The sequence below is a fragment of the Syngnathus scovelli genome, chromosome 2 (genome assembly GCF_024217435.2).
Source record: "Syngnathus scovelli strain Florida chromosome 2, RoL_Ssco_1.2, whole genome shotgun sequence".
Lineage (NCBI taxonomy): Eukaryota > Metazoa > Chordata > Actinopteri > Syngnathiformes > Syngnathidae > Syngnathus > Syngnathus scovelli.
This window is the reverse complement of record NC_090848.1, coordinates 19,358,263-19,385,807: the sequence shown is the minus strand read 5'-3', so window position 1 is coordinate 19,385,807 and position 27,545 is coordinate 19,358,263. Positions and strand designations below refer to the sequence as shown.

Here is a 27,545-nt window from a genome sequence, read left to right as displayed (position 1 = left end):
CGCACGCACAGTGTAGTAATACTCACACTCAACATTGCCCTACTATCTGAATCGCTGGCAGAAAATCAAAGATGATTGATGAGAGGAGCTTGGCCGTGTTAAAGCTCAGAGGTGTGTGATTGTGATCTGGAGACAAAGGAGTTATTGCCAAAGGGTTAAGCACCTGATAAAACCTGCAAGAAAGCAGGCAGATGATTCCCGATGTCATCAATCATAAAGACAACACCCTTTTCATTTACCTGCCATCTCTTTATAAAGAATGGCTCCCATTGTCACAGTCTTTTGTAGTTGGCCTCTACTGATAGTATTGATAGTAACTATATCCAATTAAGAGAGTTGGTTGTTCAAATCTTAGGCTGTGCTACAGACCAACTATGAAAATGAAAGTATCAAAAACAGCATCAGAAAAGGCCAGAGTGCCAGACTACGTTTTCATCATGCTGTAGCACTACAAATCGGTCAGGCCTGACAAATTCCTACCAAACTGCTCCACGAAGCATCAAGATGTTTTTGTTCGGGAAGGGCATGGGCACGGACCCAACACTAATATGGCTAATGGCTTAGGGAACCCCGTTGCTTTTTTAAATGAGGCCTCCGCTCCTCTCGTCCAGTGGGGGAAGAGCAGGTGAGCAGAGATAAGAAAGAGCCAAGGCGAGAGGGAGATTTGGGAGAGCAATATGGTTTAACTCTGATCTCGAGAAGCAAGGAGGGGCTGGGATGCAGAGGGTGTTTGTGTGCGTGTGCGTGTGCGCGTGTGTGTGTGTGTGCATGTGCGCGTGGATGCATGACACACTTAGTGTGGAGCAGTCCACATAAGGACTGGCGAGCAAATTAGAATGTCCCATGAGGCATGAAGACACCTGGCATCATCAATGATTGATCATTTCTGGGGCATTTAACTAAAACAGTCAAAAAAGAGGAGAAATACATTGAAGGTCTATGAGGTGACAGAAATGCAATATTATTATTATTATTATTAATGATAACACCCGCAAAAAATTGACTTGTGAGTCCGTGACAAACTATATATACTGTAGCATTCTAAAACGTCTTTTACAAAATAAACATTTCATTGGTACTGCTATGCGAGTATTATTAATTTTTATAATAATCAATGTTGTTCATGGATTGTTAAATTGAAATGCCTCTTCAGAAGTTGAATAACTTGCAAATATAATTATGCCAGGAAACTTGAGATAGCAGTAAAACTGGCTCGGACTTCATGGCCTGGCATGAATGCTGAGTATTTGAATAAAGGCTTGGATGCACTCTCACAGTCAGAACTGATGCTCAGAGATGCATTATTAATGAGAAGAGTCTGAGTGATCTTTTGGATTAATTGTGTTATCTTTGAAACCAGGCTTCTCTCTTTGTGTTCAATGCTACAAAAACGTCAATATTATTCTTTTTAACTTCATCTAAGACGTTAACAACATTCATGTCTACTCAGATTTACTCAATATAACTGTGTTTGACACCGTCAAAGTATCCTCACTGGAATCTACAATAAAATTGTCAGTCTGATGAGAACTTAGTATCACAGTACATTGACACTTTTTTTCTGTTCAGGAAAAACATTGTTTTGGAAAAGGCATTTGGTATTATACATCAGAATAAGAGCTATCAGCTTTTATGTTCCTTTATTTTGAGTCTTCACTCATCTTCAAAACAAATGTGAATGCAAATACGTACAGTACAAGTTATAAACCTTTTTAGTTGGCTTTTAACCATATACCGATAATAAGTATCAGCACAAGCTGCTAATCAAAACGAAATACGTCCTTCACACAGTCGTTGGAATTTTGTTATTGTTGCTTTTCATTTCCAACAAAGGCTCATGACTAGCGATCACCATGTGAATGTGGCAGATTTTCTTTCCTCCTCATTCATCACCAGGACACACACATGCGCCCAAAAATGCTCATTGTCATCTACTGTGGCTTGTTGTTGGTTTCAATTAGCAGACTCAACATCTGACACTGGGCCATGGTCGTTTCTATTGATTGGCTGACGCCACACAAATGCAAGTGTCAAGGGCAACTGGGGTCAAACTGTGCACCCAGGAAAAAGAAAAGACGCAACAAATAGCAGCTGGGCGGGACAGAGGGAGGAGAGAGAGGCATACAGATATGGCCTGTCAAGGTTTGGCTCAGTAAGATGAGTTGGGGAGGAAATTTCATTCAGCCAAAGAACAAAAACATGATAGATAAGGGGATACATGCTCAGTGGTTGTATAATTCTTCTATAAAAAAAAAAAGTAAACATTACAGCTTTACACATTAACTTATTTTTGATGGATTGGTTTAGTGTGTTAAATTACTAAATGTAAATGGGGCCTTTGGGGAAAAAAAAAGGGATATTCTTGAAATCTCACTTGCCTCAAATGAAATGATCAAAAAATGGATTCATTAAAATTACACAAGTTATTTTTGTATGTCCTATGACTTCAAATGGATTTGGTGGGATTCAAGTTACTCAAGTGCTTCTTCAGACTCCTTAGTGGTCTTCTAGTGGAGCAGTAATTGCATCAAATCTGTTTGTCCAGCTGCTAAATTGCCCCCTACAAAGTGTAAACACACACACATATATTCATACACACTATAAAAGTAACTTCTTCTCTATTTTTCAAGCTTCTGTCACCCGCCTTCATGTGAAAACACAATATTAGAATAATAAGCATGGTGTTGATTTGCGTGGAAGAGGGAGGGCCCCACCTGGAGATAGACACACAGAGAGCCGCTACCATCTGTTGAGAACCGAGAACATCATGAAGTCAACTTGAAGATTTACTGGAGGTCTTTTTGGCAATGAGTGTCGTATTACATGTAGTTGGAAAATGCATTAAATGGCTTCAAGTCATTTCAGCTGTCAATCAGCGTTTATGACACCTCATATGCTAGTTGCAGTGAAACTTAATAGAGGCAAAACAACTTTAAAGAAGAATGAAATGTGTAATACAATAAATGTGTAATACAATAAATGCCGTGCTGCAGAGGCACCTCATGCTTCTCATGATACCAACGACCACACAAGTGTAAAAACTTACTAAATGGGATTAGTATTTCCTGTTGAATTGCAGTTTATGGACAAGTGGAATGTAACACAAATACTGTAATGAAGGAACTGTGTCAGAATTATATATTTATTACCATTTCTGATCGATAAAGTGGAGCCTAGGCTGATTTGGGACGAGAGGTTAATAATATTGCTTAGATTTATTTTGCTTATTCACTTGCATGATTGAAATAGGGAATAAATACAGAGATCCATCTCACAATCATACCTAGGGGCAATTTAGAATGTCCATGTTTTGTGAGATGAAGTTGGAGTATCAGCAAACAATCCCCACAGGAGGAACATGCAAACTAAGCAAAAATACCTGAGTCAGATGGAGTGAAACACATAATCTTCTTGCTGTCGCCAAGTGGTCATGCACTAGTTTGCTGCCGACAGTACTACATTTTTTTTAAACAGGTCATAATAGCACCTAAATTTCTTTTAATTGACAGTTTATACGTAAAGGGATATATGTACATACTACATATCTTTGAAATAGAGGAAAGGTTTGACAAGTTATTAAATAACAATCACATCAGTTGTATGGGGATGGCTGTTCTGCTTGAATGAGTGGGATGTCAGTTTTCACTTAAGGTTCCGCTTTTGAAAATAGCATGAAATATGCTTTGACAGTTTAGATCAGTTTGCCACGGTAGTTTTAGGATTATAGAAATTGATCTGGTTTGAATTGTCATCACAGGCTGTATGGGTGTGATAGTGAAAGATGTACATCAATAATGTTCCTATTCCAAACCAGTAAATAATCTTCAGACTGCATCGACTGCTGTAACTCTGCAAAGGTAAAACGACAGAATGTTGACAAAAAAATGGCGTGGTTTTGATGTTACCCTACACAAATGTGACAAATAAAACATGAAGAACTGAGCTGAACAAAACTGTAGCCATTCCTGAGGCATTTTCTACCATTCAGTTGACTGCTCTTAAATGTCAACATTCCTCAAATGGAATTCAATTTTCATCATAATTTTCTTAGAGATTTATGTGACCGTGTTTTTTTTGTAAAATAATCATATTAATCACATTCTTTATGTCCCTCATTTACTTAATTTAAACAAGTGTTGCATTGAATGTTTGTTTAAAAACGAACATACAAAAAATGCTTCTTGCAGGAATTTTCAATTAAGGCAGGCAAAACTCTCTGTTGGTTTTATACTGGGTGGCAGCCTCGAGGTTTTACAGTTTAATCGTCAACTTTATTACTTTCCCCACAGCTTTTTTATTAATCAGTGGGAGACTTAGGAGGGTTTTATTCCCCCCAACATCACAGCGTCAAAAAAGAACAACATAAGCTGATTCTCCGATGTAAACAGTACAAGAATCCTCTCAAGAAGGGAAACACGAAGAAATAGTCAACGGCTTTGTCTGATAAACAGCCACTATTAAATGTTCCCCTCCAGCGCTACGCTGTCTTTTTTGTCAGCATATTTTACAGGAAGTACAAGAACAAACACGTTGTTTTACTAGAACAATGTTTATCACTTTATAAAAACACCCCAAAACTAAATGTGGAGCTCCAGTAATATGAGTGACCAGCTGGAGTTGACGCCAGGAAAATCTTCTACCAAGAATCTAAGACGGCCCTGAGGGGAGAAGATTCCTATTCATCCTTTTCTTCTAAGAAGCCCAAAGAGATTTGACCGAAGTACTATCTTACTGCATCTAGATTGATGCCCTCAAATCCCCTTTGCGGCTAATAAACATAAGGATCAAATGATGCTCCTCATAATAGCAATCACCTGCAGGCCCCAAAGTCGGCTTTGAGTGGAGCAGACTTAGCAAAGGCCCGAAGACTTGCTTTGTATGTGTACAAACATGTAATCCTAAATCCATTCGCTATACTGACAGGAGACTAAAGCAGTTGAGCTGGGTTTGCCTGATCAATCACTTCCCAGGATTTTATCTTGACAGTTGTGCAAATGATATCGATTAAACTGACTACTGGTAATGCTTGGTAGAAAATATCATTTATTTGCATGTATTTGTTGTATGGCATGTCATGTATGTCCTGTAATGAATATGACTGACAGCTGCCTGTATCACCAGGTCATAAAAAGGCAGTGAACGCACTTCTTCATAGAACAGAATTCTCCAGCTGTGAGTCAGATTGCTGGCATAATTCAGCAAAAGCAACTGTCCTGGGGTTTGTCAGTTGGTATTAGGGCCAAAGGCTTAGGGGGAAGCAGGTTTACATTTCTAGCTTCTAGCAACTAAGCTTGCACAGGGAAATGACTGATTGTACAGACATTGAGCATGCTGAATTGCTAATTACTGTTAAATACAGTTCTTGATTTCCATCTGACAAAGAAATATATTTTGTTGCAAACAGTTTTCGTAGCAAGTCAGTATTATTTGTCATAGCTATGAATCTGAGTACATTCTCTGAAGCGTAGCATGCTGCCTGCTAGGCAGCAGTAACCCTCGCCCGATTTTGATGATGACTTTTTAGAGAATAAACTGTGTGTGGTGTACTATATATAGGGGGTTAGAAATTAGGATGTTTTTTTCAGGGGTCTAGGTTGTTGGCTGAACTGAGAATGAATCTCTAGGGAGTTGGGTACAGGGACTAGGGATGGTGGAAATGCAAAAACATGTGTTGGGCCTTGGGGCTGCTTCCTTACAATAGAACCACACCCTCCTCTTACTCTTTCTTCTGTCCTGCTGTAAACAGATTAATTTTGAGAAGTGGATTACATTGCTACGATTTAATCTTGCCCATCTTGCGTTAGATTCAAATACAAAAGGGCTTTATCCTGCTGATTCAATGAAATCGCAAAGTAATTTAATTGACCAAATATAAAAGTGTTTCTAGTTTGAATTCAAAGGCATGGTGATCAGACCAGCAAAAACACCAAAGATTTTGTATGGACCTAAAAGGACAGAACATTTCACAGAATTTTATGAACTACAACCCCAACACAGTGTCCACTGTCCACTACAGATTATTGAAACTATATGGGGGCATTATAAAGTTATGCATAGTGCGCTCAGTTGCTCTTCTTTCAATTGAGTAATTGCACTCCATTTTTAAAAATAAAATCCACACAAAATTAACAATCAATTTATGGATTCATTATAATGGTCGTCCCTATGAAAAGAATACAGCAAGACGTTTCGACTAAAACGAGGTCACAACACATTGCACGAATAATCAAATGATTTTAAATCTTAAAATAGAGAAGACCATTTATGACAATCCTAAAAAGTTCAAGAAATGCTGACAAACTTCGAACAATGACTGTCTGCAACCAAGCACATTACATCTGTGAGTGATTTTCGCGGTGCTCCTTTGTGTACAGTCAGCATGAGGGGTTATTGGGGATTTGCATCTAAGTACAGTGGATGGAAGCTTGCTGCTCGTGAAAAGAGGCATTCATTAGGCTGCCAAAGAGAGTCAGCCAAACACCCTCACAGGCTTAATTAAAGCCCCATATCCAATCAAGGGAGCAGCTAGAGTAGAGTGTGTATATCTGAATCAACTATTTCAGCTGCATTTTGGTACGAACAGGGGAAGAAAATACGGTTTGCTTATCTGACCAGCGATGCCGGTGGCCACGCTCGTGCTCCAGTAAAAGCAAATTCTTCACTCCCACACCCTTCTGTAGTACAAACACCCATAAGAGAAGAATGCACCATGCAAGACCACCAGCTGCTACAAGGGCTGGTAGGTTAACACCCCAAATACTTTTAATATCCAAATCGAGCATGCACATCGTCACAGTGGACATTTGAAAACTTCAAGAAATTGTGAAGCCAACTCGACCAAGACTATTTGACTATTAGTGTAGAGTGAATTATGTATTGAACTGTGGGTAAGGAATTGAGCTATAAATCACAGTTACTTTGTTTAAATAAACAAGGTGCTGATATCCATGTGTACATTATTGCAGATAAAAGCACATTTCTGCTGTCCTTCATGATAAATTCCTACTTCAGTCAACTTAACAGCTAAATGGAGCGACGCTACCAAGGCTGTGTGGATGCAAATGTTTCACTTGCTTCCTGTGGTCACTTGTTTACAGCAGCCTGTTCTGTTTTTCAGATGAAATTACCCTTTTAAAATGGTGACGCATATTATTTCTACGTGGACTCAAAACAAAGCCTACAAGTCGGATTGATCAAATTCGACATGATCACCACAATTCCTATAGAAATATTGCACGTCATGCCAAAATGTATTTGCTGGCTCTTCTAACAAAATGAACCACAAAAACATTTTGCATGCCCCTCAGTGACACCTGAGATTGAACAGATGCAAACATGCCATTACATGGCGTCTCTTTTCAGAAGTGTTAGGATTCCTCATTATCCATTGTCCTGGTGCTGCTCAAAGGCTGCCAGTCTGATTTGGTAACTATAAATTATTAGAGCCAGTTGACTGCTGTGTTCATACTTCCAGTCTTACTTTTATGATTATAGAAAGGCCTAGAAGATGGTCGTTTCAGCTGCGGAGCATCACTTTTCAGTGACCAGCTGCCAGTTTAAGTGCCTTTCAACCTACTGCTGCATGTGTGTAAGGGGTTGGAGGTCCAGATGGTAAGCAAAGCACTTCCTGCATGCCACCTATTGACAACTGCACAGTGGAATAATGTGACAAGCTCTTTAGAGAAGGAGGAGGAGCCAATTGTCATATTCTGGTGAAAATCTCATTGCCGTTAAAGCAGCTGAAATGGCAAATGTGACAGACGTGGACTGAATCCAATTCACAAAAAAGTCACGCAAACATGCACATATCCTTTATCCATTCACACATCCATTCATATCCTTTAAATAAGTCAAGAGTGGGTAATGTGATATCGCACTTTTGGAAGCGACGCTCGGTTAGCAGATGGCCAGCTATCCAAGAATGTTTGGAAGCTGGAAACACCCTGAGCATGAGGGAGCAGAGCAAAGGGCAAACTGAGGAGACGCCAGGGTTGGCATATGTCAGAATGAGAATATTTTCAAAGGCTGTAAAGGGAATTTTTGGGCCTGCTCAAATAACCAGGATTACTGTTCTTGACTGCATGTGAGGCAACAACTTATTAGGGTGGTGCCTTCTGCTGAATAAGAGCTACTGTACACTCTGAGGTGGCTACAGCAGCACAATAGAATAGCCCAGGGTCTTCCTGGACGAAAATTCAATTCTGCTTCTGAAATACCAAAATTCTCCCAAAATAAATTGAAGCAGTTTAGTCCTCAACTCCTCTGAAGTTGGCAGTCGATTAAAAATGTTAGCCTAAAGTACACAAGACGCAGGTGCATCGTCACGATCAGCCGTTTCTTTCTGAAAATACATGTTGATACTTATATTTTTAACAATTGGCTGCACTACTGCCCACAAGTCATTTCATTTTGTTCTTTTAATTTTACACTAAGAATCAAGAAGGGGGCCATCATAATTAGTGGTAGTTTGGATAAATAAATTGTGCTAACAACCTTTGATAAAGAAGAAAATAATTTGGGATGACAATTTCTATTATTTTGTTAAAGGTACGGACAGGTGCTGCCTCACAGCCAAGAGGTTACAGGTCTTTGTGGAGTTTGTATGTACTCCCTGTGCTTCTAATAGTTTTCTCCAACTTCCTCCCACATTCCAAAAGCATACATTTTCGATTAACTGACAAATTGCAAACAAACACAGAGCTGCTCAACTTCTTCTTGATTGATCTCATGTTTGATTTTTTATTTGATTTGTTTAAACTAACATGATACAAATGCAATTCCCAGCAGTATTTAAGCAGCCTTTTCCAGGACGCATGATTAATCCAAGAGGCACGCTCCAGATTACAAAGGTAAAAAGACGCACACTCGGGTACTGACTGTACTGTATGAACCATCACGTCAACGTCAACAAGTGTAAACTATGATTTCTGGGTGTGCAACTGAGGCGTCAACAGAGCAGTTGTGCACATTTGCAAAAGGAGCAGACGGCGTTAGCAGGTGAACAAGGCATAAGGCATTCGGCATTTGGTGCACGCGCCTGGCGCATTCCTTTGTCAGCTGACAAAGGAGGGACTCCTTCCAGGGATGTGGAGCTGCTTGTGGGTGCAAAAGATGCAGTAACAGTGACGTGTTTTGAGGGATCTGTCTGCAAAAGGCAAACTTTCCCAAAAATCAAAATAAACCTGACTAAAAGTGTCAAACAAGTATGGCAAACCGGGGCTAGAAAACCACACGTACACACAAAAAAAAGTATTGATACAAGAGTTGGAAAAATGATAAATACTGATGCTAAAAGTTACTGTTTTCCTCATAAATTGAATCCATTAATTCAAACGAAAGTACCCGGTGAACTTACTTGAAATCGGCTGTCCGGGATGATGCGATGAGCGGCTCACTTCTCTCATAAGCAGCGAAGTAGATCCACCGCAACAAGCTTTGCAGCTCTTTCTCGGTTCTATATGCCTCGATTGCACGCTCAATTTTTATGACTATTCAAGTCTAATTGCTTGCAAAATTGTGTAACAAAAACTCCAGTGTCCGAAAAAAAGTGTTGCGCGTGTATACTCATCAACCAGAGAAATGCGTTTTCCTCCTGCAGGTTGCTGGTTGCGCGACTGTCCTCTCCAGCCTCTCCAATATGATAGGGCGGGACAAGAAACTACACAAAGTCCTCCCAAAATAAAACGCCAGACGACAGACTATGTAAATGGGCCAATTTAGTTTGGTGTGTTTAATCTTGAATCACCGCAAAGAAGAACTTCATCATATTGATTAAAATCATTCTACATTATAGATCTTCTATATAATGTACACCCATTTTTACACCGAAATTACATTTTTCGCCAATTTGCTTGTACGTATAATATATATATATATATATATATATATTATATTATTATATTACATTATATATATATATATATATATATATATATATATATATATATATATATATATATATATATATATATATATATATATATATATATATATATATATATATATATAATTTTATTCCATACTTACAATTATTATGAAAATTATGTTGCATTGTTTCGTTATAGATTTTAATAAATTCAACTAGTCAGCATGCAGTGGCCCCACAAAATTCATTTATTTTGAAAGGGTCTCCTGGATGTGTTTCTGTTGTTGATTTGTCAGACCCAAGTATTTGGGTTTTGTGTCTTACAGTTGGTTTATTCCATCATAAGCTTCTAGGGTCATATAGAAACCTTAAAAGACCAAAGGGGGGGGGGGGGGGGGGGGAGACGGAAAGAAAAAGCTGACAATTGACCTTGAACATAATAATGGTAATAAACATGTGTACATGTACAGTACATTTTGTTAGCTGTGTTTTATATCGTTAAAGTAAAAAGGTTTAAAGGTTTTTCTTATTTGAGGTAATTACTATTTAGAAGGAAATTGAAGCCCTCTCGGCCAGTATATTCCCAATTACCATAGAAGCCCAGAGCCTCTCGTATGCTATTTTTAAGATTGCTTGAGGTCACCCTCTGCTGGCCAGACATTTTATCATTCGTTTGGTGAAAATGCTCATTTATTTTTTTATTACGCCTGAAATTCAACAGTTGTCAGTTATTGTCACCATGTCAGGTTTGTGCCAAATTGATTTAATATTTGCTAGAAAGTTTGACAACGAGGGTACCTTCCCGCAGCTCTTCACTTTGAATATGGACCTCTACGTTTTCTTTGGATTGTTTAATATTGTGTGTTCAATGTTGCCCTTTTTGCATCCATTGCAGCCTGGTCATCCTGGATAACCCTAACCCTCTGTGGTATTTTCTCAAGGTTTCTCACTTTTCCCCAGTTGGGGTTTTGAGTTTTCCCTTGCCCTCATGGAAGTTAAGATCAGGGGATGTTGAGAATATTTTTTTCAACTTTGCCCATGTGAAGTCCTTTGAGACTTGTCTGTGATTAAGGGCTATATAAATAAACTTGACTTGATTTCTGTACAAAACTTACTTATGTACATCGCATGTTTGTCCTTTTGATTAAAAGTCATTATTTTCAGCAATTTGCTTGAGGTATTACAAAGCTACCACACAGCAGGATGTGAAGCTTTTTTTTTAAGTGGCTCATTGAGGTTGGCCTGCTCAAAGTTTAGCATATAGATGGACGGACGGATGGCGGCGGGACAGGTGAATGGATGGATAGATGGTTGGATAGACGGACGGACGGATGGATTTGAATTAAAGATTCAACTATAAGTGAAATACGGTTATTTACGGTAGTGGTGGGAAATTACTGACATAAAAGTCAAAGTCAGCTTTATTGTCAATTTCTCCACATGCCAAAGACACACAAAGAAACCGAAATTCCGTTCCCCCCTATCCCACGGTGACAAGACATGGCTCACAACAGACAAACAAGTAAACAAGTATAGCAAAAGCGTGCTGAATAAATAATGAATAAATAACACAACAATAAATAAATAAATAAGAGGAGCTGAAAAAAAGGAGCAAGTACAGCAGACATTCCCGAAAATAGCGCAACAGTGCCGCACGCTACGCAGAAGGGGGTAGCGAGTTCAGGGCCCTAACAGCCTGGAGAAAGAAGCTGTTGGCGAGTCTGGTGGTGCGGGAGCGCAGGCTCCTGTACCTCTTCCCAGAGGGCAGAAGGTCAAACAAAGAGTGAGCCGGGTGACTCACATCTCTGGCAATCGGGGTTGCTTTGCGGGCGAGATGGGAGGTGTAAATGTCCTTCAGGGAGGGGAGCGAAGCACCAATAATCTTACCAGCCGTATTCACTATGCGCTGCAGGACCTTCAAGTTCTGTTCAGTGCAGTTACCACCCCAGACAGCGATGCAACTGGTGAGGACGCTCTCAATGGTGCCACGGTAGAATGTAGACAGGACTGCCTGAGGAGCACATGCACGCCTGAGCTTCCGCAGGAAGTACAGGCGGCGCTGAGCTTTCTTTGCCAGTGACGAGGTGTTTGCGGACCAGGAGAGGTCCTCACTGATGTGCACCCCCAGGAACTTGGTGCAGCTCACCCTCTCCACCACAGCACCGTCGATGATCAGCGGCAGGTGTGTTGTGTGACCCTTCCGGAAGTCAACAATGATTTCCCTGGTCTTATTGACGTTCAGCAGGAGGTTGTTGTCCCTGCACCACGTGGTCAGAAGGTCAACTTCCGACCTGTACCGAGTCTCGTCGCCCTTCGTGATGAGACCCACCAGAGTCGTGTCATCAGCAAACTTCACTATGCGGTTGTCGCTGTAGGTCGCAGTGCAGTCATGCGTCAGCAGGGTGAAGAGCAATGGACTGAGCACGCAGCCCTGGGGGGCCCCCGTGCTCAGCGTGATGCTGGCGGAGATTTTGTCACCAACACGCACCACCTGAGGCCTCTGACAGAGGAAGTCCAGTAGCCAGTTGCAGAGGGAGGCACTGAGGCCCAGCTCGTCGAGTTTGCAGATGAGTCGCTGCGGCACAATGGTGTTGAAGGCAGAGCTGAAGTCCACAAACAGCAACCTCACATATGAGTCCTTTCTCTCCAGGTGGGTGAGGGCCGAGTGGAGGGCAGAGCAGATGGCATCCTCAGAGGACCGCTTGGCACGGTACGCAAACTGGAAAGGGTCAATGGTGGGGGGGAGAACGGACTTGATGTGCTCCATGACCAGCCGCTCAAAGCACTTCATGGTGATGGGTGTCAGTGCCACAGGGCGGTAGTCATTGAAGCAGGACGGTGCAGGTTTCTTCGGCACAGGAACGATGGTGGCAGCCTTGAAACACGAGGGGACGATGGCCTGCTGCAGGCAAACGTTAAAGATGTCCGTGAAGACACCCGACAGCTCCCCTGCGCAGTCCTTCAGCGCTCGACCCGGGATGTTGTCAGGGCCCGCCGCCTTACGGGTGTCAATAGCGGCGAGCGCCCTCCTCACACCGTCGGCAGAGAGGCGCAGGGGCTGCTCGTGTGGGGGGGGGAGTGGTCTTCAGCGGGCAAGTGCTGTTCTGGGCGTCGAAGCGAGCAAAGAAGCGGTTCAGATCGTTCAGCAGACGGACGTCGCCCTCACAGCTCCTCGGCGCGGGCTTGTAGTCCGTGATGGTCAATCTATTAACAGATGTCGTTAGCCCAGAACTTCATCGCTCACACAAAAACAACTGTGCCTTTTTTACTCACTGGCCTTTGGGTTAATGTGTCCACCAAATGTCACGACTCGTCCCCGTTTGTTTTATTATGTGTTGGTTGTTATGGTTTCTGTCCGCGCCGTACTCGCCCCTCCCTTCCTGTGTCTACGCACAATCAATGTACTAATCAGTCACCTGCCTCTTGTTACCTGTCTCATATTTATGTCCTGTCTGCCCTTCGCTCCCCTGTCGGATTGTTGATGTCGTTCTTGTTTCTTTTGGTTCATGTCTTTGTCAGTTCTGTTTCGGTTAGCCAGTCTGTCGGTCGGTTCGTTAAGTTACGTCAGTTTTCCGGTTCTGTTTGTTCCCCTTATCCTCTCTTCCAACTACCTTTTCCCTTCAATAAACCCTGGTCCAAGCTGCATTTGGTCGCCCTGCTCCATTCCGATCCGTGACCCCAAAGGGTCCATAAATTCAGGTAAACTCACATTTACGATGGACATTTCCTCTTCAAGCAAAGAGTTTGTAGTGAGTGCAAGCAATAAAAATTCATCATTAACTTGCACAGGTGCATAGGTGAAATTGTACAGGATCGCAACATAAAAGGTCCAGACATATAAGGAGAAGTTTATGTGTCACTAGGGCGTATGGTTAGGATGAGCAGAGAGGCGCGGCTTCTTTCCTCCAACGTTTGCAACGCTCTCACCTGACTGCTTCCATTCAGACACTGTGTACTACCCGGAATAGACATTTGAGTCATGGACTCTCCACCGAGAAACTCTCCGGTAAGGCCGGGCTTCCAGAGTGTGGAGATCCAGAAGACAACATGGGAAGTCCCGGAAAGATACACGGCGCTGCGGGCAGTTGGCTCTGGTGCCTATGGCACAGTTTGGTGAGTTGAACCCGGGACGCGTGACAGCCCATCATCCATATCACAGTAGTTTCTACATTTGTATTATGCATATAAAGCTGATTACTGTTATTTAACACTTGACAAGGTTTGCCATGTTGCTGACTTAATGTAGTTAGAGCTTGAAGGACACGTATGGTGCATAACACAGGTATGTACTTTATGACATTCAAGTAGTTTCAGTATGATCTCAGCCCTTTTGCGTGCCCATAAAACTGATGTCATCCCTGTTGATAAATGGCCAAAGCCTCTTCAACCCAGAGTATGGTCAAGGCACAATCTGCATATGCTTTTAGCATGCATTCCACTCATCAGACTTTTGCACCCGCAGCTATCTATCTTCTGCAAACAGGAGCACTATTGTGTGCCTCAGGCAAGTCAGCAAGTCAGTGCAGGTCCAGTGATATGCAAGAATCTCTTCCACCGGCACGCTAAGCCCATAGGGATGCCATATAGCTAATGATAAACGACTGACCGACCCTGAACTCAACAACTACACGAGCCACACCTGCACAAAATACTATAATGTAACTCAGGATGGTTTTTAATGTGCTTGTAGTTTGCAGCGCAGCTTCATACTAATACGTTGTCCATGTCATGCAAATAAAGTAGCCACAATGCATATGTACCAAATAAAGATTTGCACATTAGTAAAGGTTACTTCTGACCTTTCTCAATTTGTAGCAAAGTTTGTGAACTATTCAACCTTCAGTTTTAATTCTTCATGTACTTCTAGTATGCCCTTGTTGTGGCTGTTTAAATGAAGCACTTCAGCCTAAAATGGCATTTTATGATTTTTTTTTTTCTATTTTTCTACTTAGAAATCATGGATATATGTTGTTATATAACTCTTTTGTCTGTAAAATGTATTTTTATGCATCTGTGGTGACTGTGGTTAGCATGAGAGCCTCACAAGTGTGAATATTGCTCTTAAATGAAGATAGAAATTGTCCATAATTGTGAATGTGAGTAAGTATGCTTGTATGGCACGATGAGCCTTGTGATTGTCCAGTCCAGGATGTGCCACCCAAAGTCATCTGTGGCTCCATCTCACCTGCAACCCTCATGAGGATAAGCATTTTAGGAAATGAATGGATGGGATGTCTGAATAATGCGACATATCTTTCCAATGACAACTTTCATAGGATAAAGAGGTGTTTAGTGGTTTTGAGAGTCTCTAATGTCCTCTCTGTAATGTGTTTGTGGTAGCTCTGCCATAGACCAGAGGACCAAGGAGAAGGTGGCCATTAAGAAGCTGTATCGCCCTTTCCAGTCCCTTATCCACACCAAACGAGCTTACCGGGAACTCAGGCTGCTTCGCCACATTGAGCATGAAAATGTATGTTCTTTTTCTTTTTATAATTCACTCATTGGTTCTACAGAGTGCGAGTACATTCCTCAAGGCTGGTTGATGAGCTTTAGGTTCCAGCACATCCGTACCAATTGCAATTGTTCTCATCTATTTCATTCAGGCATAGTTGATTTTGAGGACACGCTAACTTTGTTGAGCATTCAACAAAAGCCTATAATCTCATCCAAGATCTAGGGCAAGCTGGGAGTGCTGTTTGTTGTTAGAACCCGCATGTTCCATGCGGTATTTCTGCTTGTGACTGCAGGCTTTCATCATGTATACAGTTTTGCTGCTAATCCAGGAAGGAGGCTAAAAACGAGAAGAGATTGGTTCATAATTGTCCTTGGGTGTTGTTGTTTTCAAACAAAAGCAAAACTTTCTTTGAGCATGACCTCAATCCTCATTGCGAGAAAACCCAAAGAAGTGCACTCAAAGAAACTCAATTCATGGTACTCAAAACTGAGTACCATGAAAAACAGACTGGAACTGATACCAACTCAGTGTGAAAGCAGTACAATAAGGCTTTTGTGCCATAAATTTCTTCCTTGGAACAGGTCAAGGAAAATAGCAACGCAGCAATTAATCTAAAATGTTATTTCACTTAAATCATTTGTTGTTGTCTTACATACTACATTAATTGAATTTGCATAAGTCCCTAATGTTATAGTGGTAGTCTCACAAACTTACGGTGCAGGTTCAGTTTCCATTCCGGGACAGAGCCAATGTGGCTGTGAACATTTGTCTACTTGTCCGACATCAGTTCCCCACGACCTTGAGATGTTGTAGATATGAGAATGGATGGATAGATAAATCTGAGTAAGAGCTGAAAGGTGAAAAGAACATTGAGTTTTTTTGCAGTATTTATGCTATGTTTAATAGATGTGTATGACAATGTATTGCACATCTAAGCAGAATATCCCTTTTTCCCCGCCAAAGGTGATATGTCTCCTCGACGTCTTCACACCTGATTCTTCCATGGAGAAATTCCAAACCTTGTGAGTGAGCGAGCAACCAACCTCAACATTCTTCTGTTAGTTGTTGCAGCTTGCCGAGACCCTTTGAGAGTGTGTGTAGCTGCCGTGCAAGCATGATATTTAGGAGCAAGTGTTGACATGTTAATATGGCTGTCTATCGTTTGTCTTGATTATGAAGTATAGTTTTCTTATCACAGCTCTTTGTCTCTTTTTACAAACTTCTAGTTACATGGTGATGCCCTTTGTAGCGCAAGATCTGAGCCACATCATGAAGAAGCGGAGATTGACTGATCGCATTATCACATACCTGTTCTACCAGCTTCTAAGAGGACTTAAGGTAAGTGCGTGATTCGGTGTTGACGCACAGACATCTTAGGGTTTTTACTATTTTCTTAATTTTTATTAATTTGTGTATCAACTTCAAATTATTATTTTTGTTCGCTCGGGAACGCAAACTGTGCTAAGTTTATGTTGTCATTCAACACAGCTGAAAAATATTTTTTTTTATTGGTAGTAGTTATTTTGTTTTACATATACATTCTGAACTTAACTTAATAATTATAGCGAAGGCTTCATGTTTTTCAAGCAAACATCAATGATTTACAGTTACCTCTGAAATAAATATACATTTCAAAGTTACATTTGACACAGCTCATTTTTGGGTTGAAACGAATGTTTAAAAAAAAAATGTTTTTTATATAATTTTCTTTGATTTGTGTTTCCCTATTTCCAGTACATTCATTCTGCTGGCATCATCCACCGGGTTAGTATGGACAAAAATACTCATACACTGTGTGGAATATTGTTTGATGGCAAACAAAAATCTGAACGCTCATCAGCGTTGCTTAGGTAACAACACCTTTGGACTACTGCTCAAATCTAGAACTGCCATCAGTGGCTTCCCTACACTAAAGCTCAAAATAGTAACACATACATTTCTTAGGGGTAATAAAACTTGAAGTTTTTTTTATAACATTTACCCTCCTGGTAGGTGTATTTACTCAGGGATGAGGCTATTAGTTTGAACTTTATGGACCAGAGAGTGGTTTGTTAGCAATTTTTTTTTTTTTTTCTTTTACTTAAATTCACCAACATTGTGTGCTTTGCTGTTCTTTATTTTTTATTTTTTATTAAAAGCGATTCTGTTTTTAGGACCTAAAACCTGGCAACTTGGCAGTGAACGAGAACTGTGAACTAAAGGTACACTTGAGTATAATGATTGAAAACCGAATAGCCAACAACATGACTCTATTTCGGTAGACTGGTGCCGGTGCGTCTGGTGCAAAAAAATGTGAACGTTCATTTTTGTCTAGTTTACAGTGTTTGGGATTTTGAGTGAAAATTAGGCGAAGTGGTAGACTTTTCAACAGGGGGTCTATGTTTTTGCGCAGATGGTGTATTTAATCGAGGCGCTACGGACAGACAGACTTGCGTTTGGAACAAAAAGAGTGCCCTCAATGCACAAATTATTTGTTTGACCTCATCAGATATTGGACTTTGGCCTTGCGAGGCACACAGAGACTGAGATGACTGGTTATGTGGTGACCCGCTGGTACCGAGCTCCAGAGGTCATATTGAACTGGATGCACTACAGTCAGACAGGTAGGCTTCGGAAACAAGCATTTTTTTCACTTTGTTCACTGTCAATTTTATCACAGCAATATATTTCTCGCTACATGTGACAGTGGATGTCTGGTCAGCTGCCTGCATCCTGGCCGAGATGATCACCGGCCAGATTCTTTTTCCTGGACACGACAGTATCCTCAAAATGGATGACTCATTACAAGAGACACAAACCCAAAACTAACTGTACAATGTTTAAAGAAAATACTACTAAAACTCTTAGGTCTCATAGTGAATCTTTAAATTCAATGATTGTCTTGTTTGGATGCATGACAGGAGAATATCTATTGCAAACCATAAATTAACATTTGGCATTTTACCCCAGACAACCAGTGTCTTTTGTGATATTAAAGAAAATAATCAATGGTTTTGATAACAGTAAATATAAAAAGTAGGTTTGTTTGATACCACTTAGTTTTTTAAATTGATTCCAGTACTTAATTCCTAAGTACTCGCCCATACTGATACATATACCTTATATCACTTGCACTGTACTAGTACGAGTATTATTTGCAACATAAAATTAGAGAAAAAAAATATAATTGTAAAGAAAGACTGTTTGTTCATTTCTGACAAAAGGCAAAAGAGCTATGCTGCAATACTGCACTGCAATAACATCCCGCTTGCCACACCTTTTTTGTCTACACTGTTTGTACTATGTGTCCTCTCTGCATCCATTGCAGCCTGGTCATCCTAGAAGAGGGACCCTCCCATCTGTGGTCTCTTCTCAAGGTTTCTCATTTCCCCTAGCTGGAGTTTTGAGTTTTTCCTTGCCCTCTTGGGAGTTTAAGATCAGGGGGTGTTTGAGAATATCTTTCGTTCTTCACATGTCCTGAGTGTTGTTGTTAGTCACCAAAATGTTGAACAGAGGCTGTGATTTACCGAAGTCAAATTCCTTGTTTGGCACGCTCAAACATGGCGAATAAAAAACTCTTGAATCTTGAATCTCTTGAATCTTGAATATATCAGCTCAAAATAGAACAAACAACTCACTAATTTAGAATTCATTAGAAGTTAATTAACAAAAGTGCAAAATAAAAGTGACAACTCCCCGAGTTTTTTTTCAAAATGACACGATTATAAACAGTTGTCATAAATTTAAAATCCAATACAGTTGCAATTAATACAATGCATCAAAGCATTTCAATTTAATCCTGCTGGTATGCATCTGTATGTTATTTGTTCTCACAGCTAGATGAGATTTTTTTTTAACCATCTTGCTCAGGTCTTGATCAACTGAAAAAGATCCTCCGCTTGACTGGAACACCTGACTCAACTTTGGTGCAGAAGATGCAGAGTAAAGATGTGAGTTTTATATCTGCCGTGCATGCCAGAGTCCATATCTAGCACACATTCCAAGACATTTTATATGCCAACAACTTGAGAAATTGAAATGGGAGCGCATATTTTCCAGGCACAGTCGTATGTTCAAGGTCTCCCTGCGCAAAAGAAGAAAAACTTCAAAGAGGTCTTTCCGTCCATGGACGAAAAAGGTGGATTGATATCTTTTGACTCAAAACTACAGATACTAAATATGGTTATTAATAAGCTATTTAATGTAGTTCTCTTTTTTGGCCACATGCAAACTGTTTCAGGTCAGTAGAACGCTTTGATGAGGTGACTTTTTTCTCAACAATGTGCGTGGACAGGGAAAGCTCAATTTTTGTCTCCCGCTGTGAGACAAATGTAATTTGTATTTGTTTATTCCAAGATGATACCTTGGGTTAATATAACATTAGGGCTCTGAGTTAACTGTAGATAGATTACTAATGTTGAAATTTTAAATACAGCTGTCTCGCTTCTGGAGGGTATGTTGCTGCTGGATCCAGACACAAGGTTGACAGCCACACAGGGACTCTCGCACCCCTTCTTGGAGGAATACCATGACCCGGAGAGCGAGCCCGACTCTCAGCCGTATGATGATTCCTTTGAGAGCCTGGAGCTCACCATTGCAGAGTGGAAGAGTAAGTCTTTCTGTTGAAAAAGTCTTTTAACAGTGTATGGGATGACTTGGTGTTTTCCCAAGTAATACTCTGAACAAAAATTATGCTAATTGTACTAAGTTCATCTTGTTTTTCCTTTTTTTAAATCACTTCACTGGTTTCTTTTATATCAAGCAAATTGTTTTAGGTTCATTACCTGACATGTTTCGGCGGTTTCTTCCGCCTTCATCAGAGTGTCACAGATGTGATAGTGACGCGTCTTTATCAGCTGATGGATGAAGGCGTGGCTCACCTGTCAGATTTGACAGGTGAGTCACGCCCTCTGCTGTCCATTCACCTCTCCAGAATGCTGTTCCAGGTTGTAGAGAGCATATAGGCTCCCTCATCCCTGTTGATGGTCCTCGGGCGCCGCTTGCGGATCTCAATGGCCATCAACAGGGATGAGGGAGCCTATATGCTCTCTACAACCTGGAACAGCATTCTGGAGAGGTGAATGGACAGCAGAGGGCGTGACTCACCTGTCAAATCTGACAGGTGAGCCACGCCTTCATCCATCAGCTGATAGACGCGTCACTATCACATCTGTGACACTCTGATGAAGGCGGAAGAAACCGCCGAAACATGTCAGGTAATGAACCTAAAACAATTTGCTTGATATAAAAGAAACCAGTGAAGTGAAGAATTATGCTATTTTTCCCTTCATCCTCTCAGGTCTCATCCACATGGAGATTATGACTTTTGACCCAGATGATCCCAGTCAGACAGCCATATAGGGAGATGCACCGGCGCTAACCTTGTATTTAATTTTTAATACTCCCTTAAGCCTTTTTGCTATCAGATAATAGCTAAATGTAAATGATTATGAACCAAGTATGCCCATGTGATGTGCTAACCAGTCGATGATGAATAATTCATTTCGTCAGCCCTCTAATTATCGGTGAAGCCCCCTTTATCCCCGGGAGATAAAAAATCCTGCTGTTGCTATTGTGTATTTAGTCATTGATATATTTATTGTATTTTCTACTAGTATTATTATGTATTTACCTATTTATCTTTTAAGTGCTGTATGTATGAGTCTCAGTCTAACGCTTTGATTAGTCCTGCAGTACAAATATTGTGATTCTCAGGCCACTGCATTAATACTAGTATTTGCAGTGCAAAACAAATTGGGCAAAGGGAGAAGTGGTAGTAGTCATATTACTTTTGACCACTAGAAAGCAGCATTAGATCAATTCAAACAAGCCTTAAGCGTGAAAAAACGATATAAACTGGTGTTGGCATGTATTATGTTTTTGACAAATGGAGATAGTATATTATCATGTGCCAAATCAAATTGGTTAATTTATAAAATTCTGAATCAATCTCAGAGCAAATATTCCAAACTTTGCTTGAATGGGAACAGACAAAATACAAAGTATTGGAAATTACTTCTCAGTATGATACACGATTATAGCAACCACTATAATAATACATACCCCCCACCCCACCCTACTCCGTTTCTCATGGAGTGATTAAGTCCTGAACTTTAATAACATAACTGGGTGTGAAATAGTTTTCTTTGCCTCAGGCTTGGTTTGTGTTAGTGAAATTTTGCATGTTTGCAATTGTACTGTTTAGGTTTCTGTCAGGTGATGCCAGATACGGCACGATCTGAAAAGATTTGACTACAGCAGGGGGCACCAATGTGGTGCTCATGGGAACTAGGCAGGCAGGTAGCCAGCAAGGACCATATGAGTACCAGGGTACGTGGGGTAAAAATTGCTCACCAGCAATAAGATTTACTTGGAGTGTTGTACAATTGATCATTTTAAAAATGTATGCACTGTGAGATATCTGATTAAAAAGTGTTGTGTATAATCTATCATCTGTTTGTTATGGAGACATCATTAACGTGATCAGTGTATGAAAAAAAAAACATCTTAAAATGACTTGAAGTGACGTGAGACAAAGACTAATTTGCACTTCAAAGAGGATGGAGCCTGTGAAATTGCTCGACCAAACTTGAATTCACAATCATATTTTATGGAACCCTGTTATTTTCATGATCTGACTTGTCGGTGAAAATGACACTGATGATTCAAATGACCATCTTTAGATTCAAGTTTTTACTATTCAGTGCTTTACATTTCAAAAATACCACAATTATATGAAAATCCCCCTTCTTAATGTAACAAAGCAGGCATTGTAAATTAGATGAACTCAGTTTTATTCCAGGCTTGGTGGAGAACAACTGGGTTGACCCAGTCAGAGTCAAGCAAAAGCAATACAAACCATAACTGCTAGTTTACTCTCTCTTAGACAGATAGATGCTAGAAATTGTGTGAAAGTGATGTATGGTGTGTGGCTGCTTTATACACGCTAAGAGATGTAAGACTGCAGTTAAAAGGACCATGTAATGGATTTCTTCATTGGGAATATAAGAGACCCGGCCCTCCTCCTGTGCTTAACATCGTAGCGTGCATTGATTGGTTGCATTGCAGGGATTCTCTGTCATGCAACTACAAATATGTGCTTGTCTACAAGACAGCATGCAGCTAACAGCAAACAGCCACAAGCACAAAAAAGGACTGACTCATATGAATGCTCTGCTTTGTGTTGGTGTTCCAATAATGGCTCTGCCTCTGCTTGGATTTTGATGGAACCTCTGACTCCCTGAGTGTACAGTATGTGCTAATTAAACCGAAGACTTATAGAAGTAAAGAGAACAAGAGATGGGTTAATATGTGGAAGGTTTTTCCGAGTCGTGGCCTGATGACGGACAGGAAGGGACACAATGGGTTCAGGCGGATGTTCAACGGCGAGAGCTGAGGCTTGTTCTTGATGTCATCATGGTGCTGCCGCCGCTGCTCATGCGGGACATGTTGCCATAGCCTCCCATACCAGTGCTTCCACTCATGGACATGCCCATGCCACCTCCCATGCCACCTCCCATGCCACCTCCCATGCCACCTCCCATGCCACCTCCCATGCCACCTCCCATGCCACCTCCCATGCCTCCACCATATCCCATTCCGCCTCCTGAACCTGGTGATGACAATGGGACAAATGAAACAGAAAGAATGTAAATGTGCCATGACACAGAAGGAAAACTACATTACTTCATTTCCAACTTGTCTTCAAACGTCATGTTCTGAATCAGCAAATAAATAACTTGAACATAAGGAAAATTAAAAAGAAAAACTAATCCTTTTATATTCAGCAATTGTATCAATATTCCATATCAAGCACATATCAAACAAAAAAAAAATGCACCAGGAAATACCCAATACTCCTGGATATGAGAGGACATTCGTTTGATGCCTAGGTGCGTCATCATTGACATAATTCAAAACCAACTACCATTAGCATGTTAACTTTTATTTATAAGGGCTCATGTTCAAAACTCTGGCTTCAGCGTGATTCTTGAAAACGAAAGAATTGAACATCAATACTTACTGATGCCTCCGCTGGATGACTGTATGTGGATGGTTGCATCTACATTGCCAATTCTGCAAAGAAGTTAATAAAGCAACCTCAGGTGCTGCACTCTAATAATGGACTGCATTCATATTAAAGGAGGGAAGGAGTCAAAACAAGTACCTTTGCTCCTCGCCTTCCAGCAGTTTCCTGTAGGTGGCGATCTCAATGTCAAGCGTCAGTTTGAGATTCATGAGTTCCTGGTACTCGCGGACCTGGCGGGCCATGTCCTGCTTGGCTCTTTGCAGAGCATCTTCCAAATCCTTGATTCGGGCCTTGGCATCCTTTACGGCCAGCTCGCCGCGCTCCTCGGCCTCAGCGATCTGAGTCTCCAGGTTGGCACGCTGCAAATAGAAAAATAGCCACCATACGTTCAAGAAAAGGGTTGAAAAATAAAACTTCACCCAGAAGTAAACTTGAATCGAAAACGTATACCTGTCCCTTGACTGCGTCAATCTCATTCTGGAGGCGACTAATCATACGATTGAGTTCTGCGATCTCGTTCTTGGTGTTGCGCAGGTCATCTCCATACTGGCCAGCAGAGGCCTCCATTTCCTTGTACTGGAAGGACAAGAGTGGAAATCTTACAGCCACTAACATGGTGTTTTTATTGACAGAAGGCTAAAAGAAGAAATATGGAATTTCAATTTCCTGCATTGGTTTGGCAGTTGTTAACCACTTTTCATAATGTTCTTTACTGCCAAACACGGGACTGCGATGGCACATTATGGACCCAAACCTTGGATTTAATTTTCCGTTGGACAATTCTTTTTTTGTGAACATCTTCACCTGTGGTATCTACTCTTCGAATTCCAAGTAACATCTGGTCCAGTATAACATTTATCAATTGGAAGGGAAGAGTCTTATTGCTTGGCCTAGGCAGAGGTCTGCATTTGACATTGCGTTCACTAACTACCTTCTGCTGGTACCATTCCTCTGTGTTTACACGGCTTTGGTTGGCGATGTCCTCGTATTGAGCCTTCACTTCTGCGATGATGGAATCCATGTCCAGAGTGCGGCAGTTGTCCATCTGCACGATAACGGAAGTGTCCTTGATCTGGCTCTGGAGTTCACGCAGCTCCTGTAAATATGCAAAACAAATTTGGCATTGAGGTTAGTGAAGTTCAGCTGGTCAAGGTTAACTTAAAGGTTGTGAGAGAATCTCTCTCTGTTGCCCCACCAAAGGGAAATGAGTCCTTATGTCCTAGACTCATTAGCACAACTAAATTGAGTTTGTTTTACGTACGGCATCATAGACAGCTCTGAGGAAGTTGATCTCATCCTGAAGAGCATCGACCCTTGCCTCCAGATCAAGCTTATTTAAGTAGGCACCATCAACATCCTGTATGAAGATGAGGTAATGATGGAGACAAAGTGATACCCAAGGTAATTGTTTTTAACATGTACAGTTTCCATTTTTAGATGTATTTTTAAGAATCATCCACCTTCTTAAGGAGAACAAATTCATTCTCCACTCCGGCACGCTTGTTGATTTCATCCTCATATCTGAAACAATGAAAGCAAGGTATTTAATAATTGGCTGTGCTTATCAAATACTGTTAAGACACGAACAAATTAGACACACTTGTTCTTGAAGTCCTCCACCATGTTCTGCATGTTCTTCAGCTCTGCCTCCAGTTTCATTTTCTCATTGCCAAGTCCATCGAGCTGTCTGCGCAGGTTGGCAATGTAGGCCTCGAACATAGCGTCAATATTGGAGCGGGTAGTGGTCTGCTCCTGCAGAAGATTCCATTTGGTCTCCAGCATTTTGTTCTGCTGCTCCAGGAAGCGCACCTAATGGGAAAAACGAATTCACTTAGTAGGGTAGGCGGTGGCATTTCTTTATGGCGTGCAAATAGTGTTTCGGACGGAAAATTCCCAAGGCCTTTTAATATAATTATATGGTTGTCACTGGGATTTGGAATAACCATCGGTGCACCCTCGCATACCACCCAGTTAAAATGTAGTGGACACGTAATGAGATCAATTGAGCGTGTGAGATGATCTGAACAGACATGTTTGAACATTTTGCTCCTGGGAGCATGAACATGAAATGAACGTGCCCCGATGAGGTTGAAGCCCATCCCTTCATTTTGGCCTCCACACCTCATTTAACCACTCCCTTATGCGTTTATGCTTTTTGGGCCTCAGGGCCGCGCACTTTTATCGAGTGCCTATCCGTGAGGATTCCTGAAAAAAAAACACCTCTAGTATTGTGGCGGTGATTACTGATATTTTCCCTGATAGGCTCCAGCCACACGTGTCCTGAATTGATACCGAACTAATTTATTCCTGATGAGTGCATTATTTTCTACATATGTGAATCCAACAAGTTAAATCCACATCAGCTTAAACCTTCACTTTTACATGAATTCTAGTAGTTACAGATCAGGTGTGCCGCTTCACTCTGAGGGCCTTGAGTCCAATCACCAGTAACATGATCTCCCTTGACTTTAAAAGTATCGGACATTGGATATGACCACTATAATGTTTCTGCCTCTCACTGTCTGGCAGATGGCAGGGGAGCACCTATGGTCATAGAAACATTAAATGGGAAGTGGCCTTCTTGGCAGCTTCTACTTCGAGAAAAACAGTTTTGAGATAAGAGTATGTAGTCATTAACATAGTTTAGATATCCCCACATTCTGGTCATTATCTAAAGAGGCGGCGCTTCAGAATAAAGTAAATGTTCAGTTTTGCACAAACACACAAATGTCAAGTTATGTGGGTTTCTCCCCGAATGACTCTCAAACATCAAAGAACCACTTACTTTGTCAATAAAGGTGGCAAAGCGGTTGTTCAGAGTCTTGATCTGGTCTTTCTCGTTTGTTCGGACAATCTGGATATTGGGATCAATGCTAATTTCCATGGGGTTCAGCAGGCTCTGGTTGACTTGGACGTTTGTAATAGCTGGAATACTTCCACCAAAACCAGCGCCATAACCAAGACCACTACCCATCCCAAAACCACCTCCACCGATCCCATAACCACCTCCACCTCCACCTCCAGCAGCTATGGAATAACTACTAAAACTGCCACCAAAATTGCCACCACTACCACCACCACCACCACCACCACCACGCATGCTTGATCTAAGAATAGTGCTACTTGAGGAAGCTATTGGGACTGACCTATAACTAACTGCAGATCGTGAGGTGAATCCACCACCGCCACCGCTACCATACGTGCCAAAATTACTTCCTCCGCTAGTCCCATAGCTGGTCCTTACAGTTTTAATGCTACGCCCGGTCGACATTTTGAAGAAAAGGAGTCACAGAGAAAAGGAGGAGCTGAGAGAGAGAGAGAGGCTTGGCAGAGCAGAGGAGTCCACTAAGAGGAGAGTCGTCCCTCTAAGTACCTGTTTCTTGTGCCTGATGGCTTTTTAAGAACCTCCAACAATGAAGGAGGTACCGACAGAGCTCCGCCTTCTCTACACCTCCCAACCGTGCTCCAATCACAAGGAATGTGGAGGTCGCACCTGCAGTAAGGCCCACTTTCATGGATATATTTGGGCTGTCAAACAAGCAACTGTGCCACTCTTGTAAAAGGAGCTGTCTTGACACACCTAGCTAGATAAAGAACCTGCAATTGTACTACATTAGGAAAATCATGCAAAATCGTCAATAGTGTTGTCCCATCTTGTCCCATCAAAGGTTTCCAAAGCAAGTCCCCTGCATGATTTGCTTGGCGCACGTTTTTTTTGTCTGTTAGCAAATACTGGACACTCTCGCCTGCCTTGGATTTTGTCATGACTTTTATATACTTTTAGTTATACTGTTTTTAAAACATCTTTTTTGTAGTTATACTATAAGTAGCGGGTGCAATAACATTGTCGTCATACACATTCCTCTTGAACAATTAAACAGAATAAAAAATGTTTGGATAGATCCTTTAATACTGTATATTGTTTATCATCCCTCAAGGTTGCATGCTACACATGAACAGATCACACACATGCAGGCATGCAAGGTGAGATGACAGAGGGAAAGGGTATACAAACAGTTCTGTGCAGAGTGCCTTTCTCAAGAGCTCCGCAACAGTAGTCAGGAAGTAGACTCGCATTTCTCCAACAACTGCCTTTATTCTTATTTGCATCAAAACTCCAATTGCAATCTTCTGGTTCAAACAAACTAGGTATGAATGACTTTCTCATTGTAGAATCAAACCCAAAATTTCCATACATTGCTAAAAAAATCGAATAC

General features: G+C 41.2%; 3 protein-coding genes across 4 annotated transcripts in view; 1 reads left to right on the top strand and 2 right to left on the bottom strand.

The window, feature by feature from the left end:
* The window catches only part of plxnb1a (plexin b1a), a 40,104-nt gene extending 30,471 nt beyond the window's left edge, over positions 1–9,633 (bottom strand). For both annotated transcript variants that reach the window (XM_049753970.2, XM_049753971.2), the window contains exon 1: positions 9,356–9,633. The gene's annotated coding sequence lies outside the window, so the exon portion shown is untranslated. The remainder of the gene's footprint in view (positions 1–9,355) is intronic.
* Positions 9,634–13,768: 4,135 nt separating this feature from the next.
* zgc:171775 (STKc_p38 domain-containing protein) lies at positions 13,769–21,749 on the top strand. The gene is made up of 12 exons (XM_049754042.2): positions 13,769–13,978; positions 15,206–15,335; positions 16,284–16,342; positions 16,547–16,658; positions 17,055–17,084; positions 17,474–17,521; positions 17,809–17,923; positions 18,007–18,078; positions 19,170–19,249; positions 19,359–19,437; positions 19,735–19,908; positions 20,599–21,749. The coding sequence occupies exons 1-12, from the start codon at positions 13,845–13,847 to the stop codon at positions 20,658–20,660; spliced, it is 1,095 nt and encodes a 364-aa protein (XP_049609999.1). The 5' UTR covers positions 13,769–13,844; the 3' UTR covers positions 20,661–21,749.
* A 327-nt stretch (positions 21,750–22,076) lies between these two features.
* krt5 (keratin 5) lies at positions 22,077–26,722 on the bottom strand. The gene is made up of 9 exons (XM_049754022.1): positions 26,114–26,722; positions 24,929–25,137; positions 24,789–24,849; positions 24,590–24,685; positions 24,260–24,424; positions 23,779–23,904; positions 23,467–23,687; positions 23,323–23,375; positions 22,077–22,911 (listed from the first exon to the last, which is right to left on the bottom strand). Exons 1-9 carry the CDS (start codon positions 26,597–26,599, stop codon positions 22,679–22,681), a joined length of 1,650 nt encoding a protein of 549 aa, XP_049609979.1. The 5' UTR covers positions 26,600–26,722; the 3' UTR covers positions 22,077–22,678.
* Between the last annotated feature and the right edge of the window lie 823 nt (positions 26,723–27,545).

What these genes read in the sequence shown, in the direction of transcription:
- zgc:171775 (XM_049754042.2), top strand. Translation starts at nt 13,845, where the DNA reads ATGGACTCTCCACCGAGAAACTCTCCGGTAAGGCCGGGCTTCCAGAGT. An exon ending in GATGCACTACAGTCAGACAG is followed by an intron (nt 17,924 to 18,006) that starts GTAGGCTTCGGA and finishes TACATGTGACAG; the next exon opens with TGGATGTCTGGTCAGCTGCC. An exon ending in TCTTTTTCCTGGACACGACA is followed by an intron (nt 18,079 to 19,169) that starts GTATCCTCAAAA and finishes CATCTTGCTCAG; the next exon opens with GTCTTGATCAACTGAAAAAG.
- krt5 (XM_049754022.1), bottom strand. Translation starts at nt 26,599, where the DNA reads ATGTCGACCGGGCGTAGCATTAAAACTGTAAGGACCAGCTATGGGACT. An exon ending in TTGACGCAGTCAAGGGACAG is followed by an intron (nt 23,688 to 23,778) that starts GTATACGTTTTC and finishes TTCTATTTGCAG; the next exon opens with CGTGCCAACCTGGAGACTCA. An exon ending in CTGGAAGGCGAGGAGCAAAG is followed by an intron (nt 23,376 to 23,466) that starts GTACTTGTTTTG and finishes ACTTCTTTGCAG; the next exon opens with AATTGGCAATGTAGATGCAA.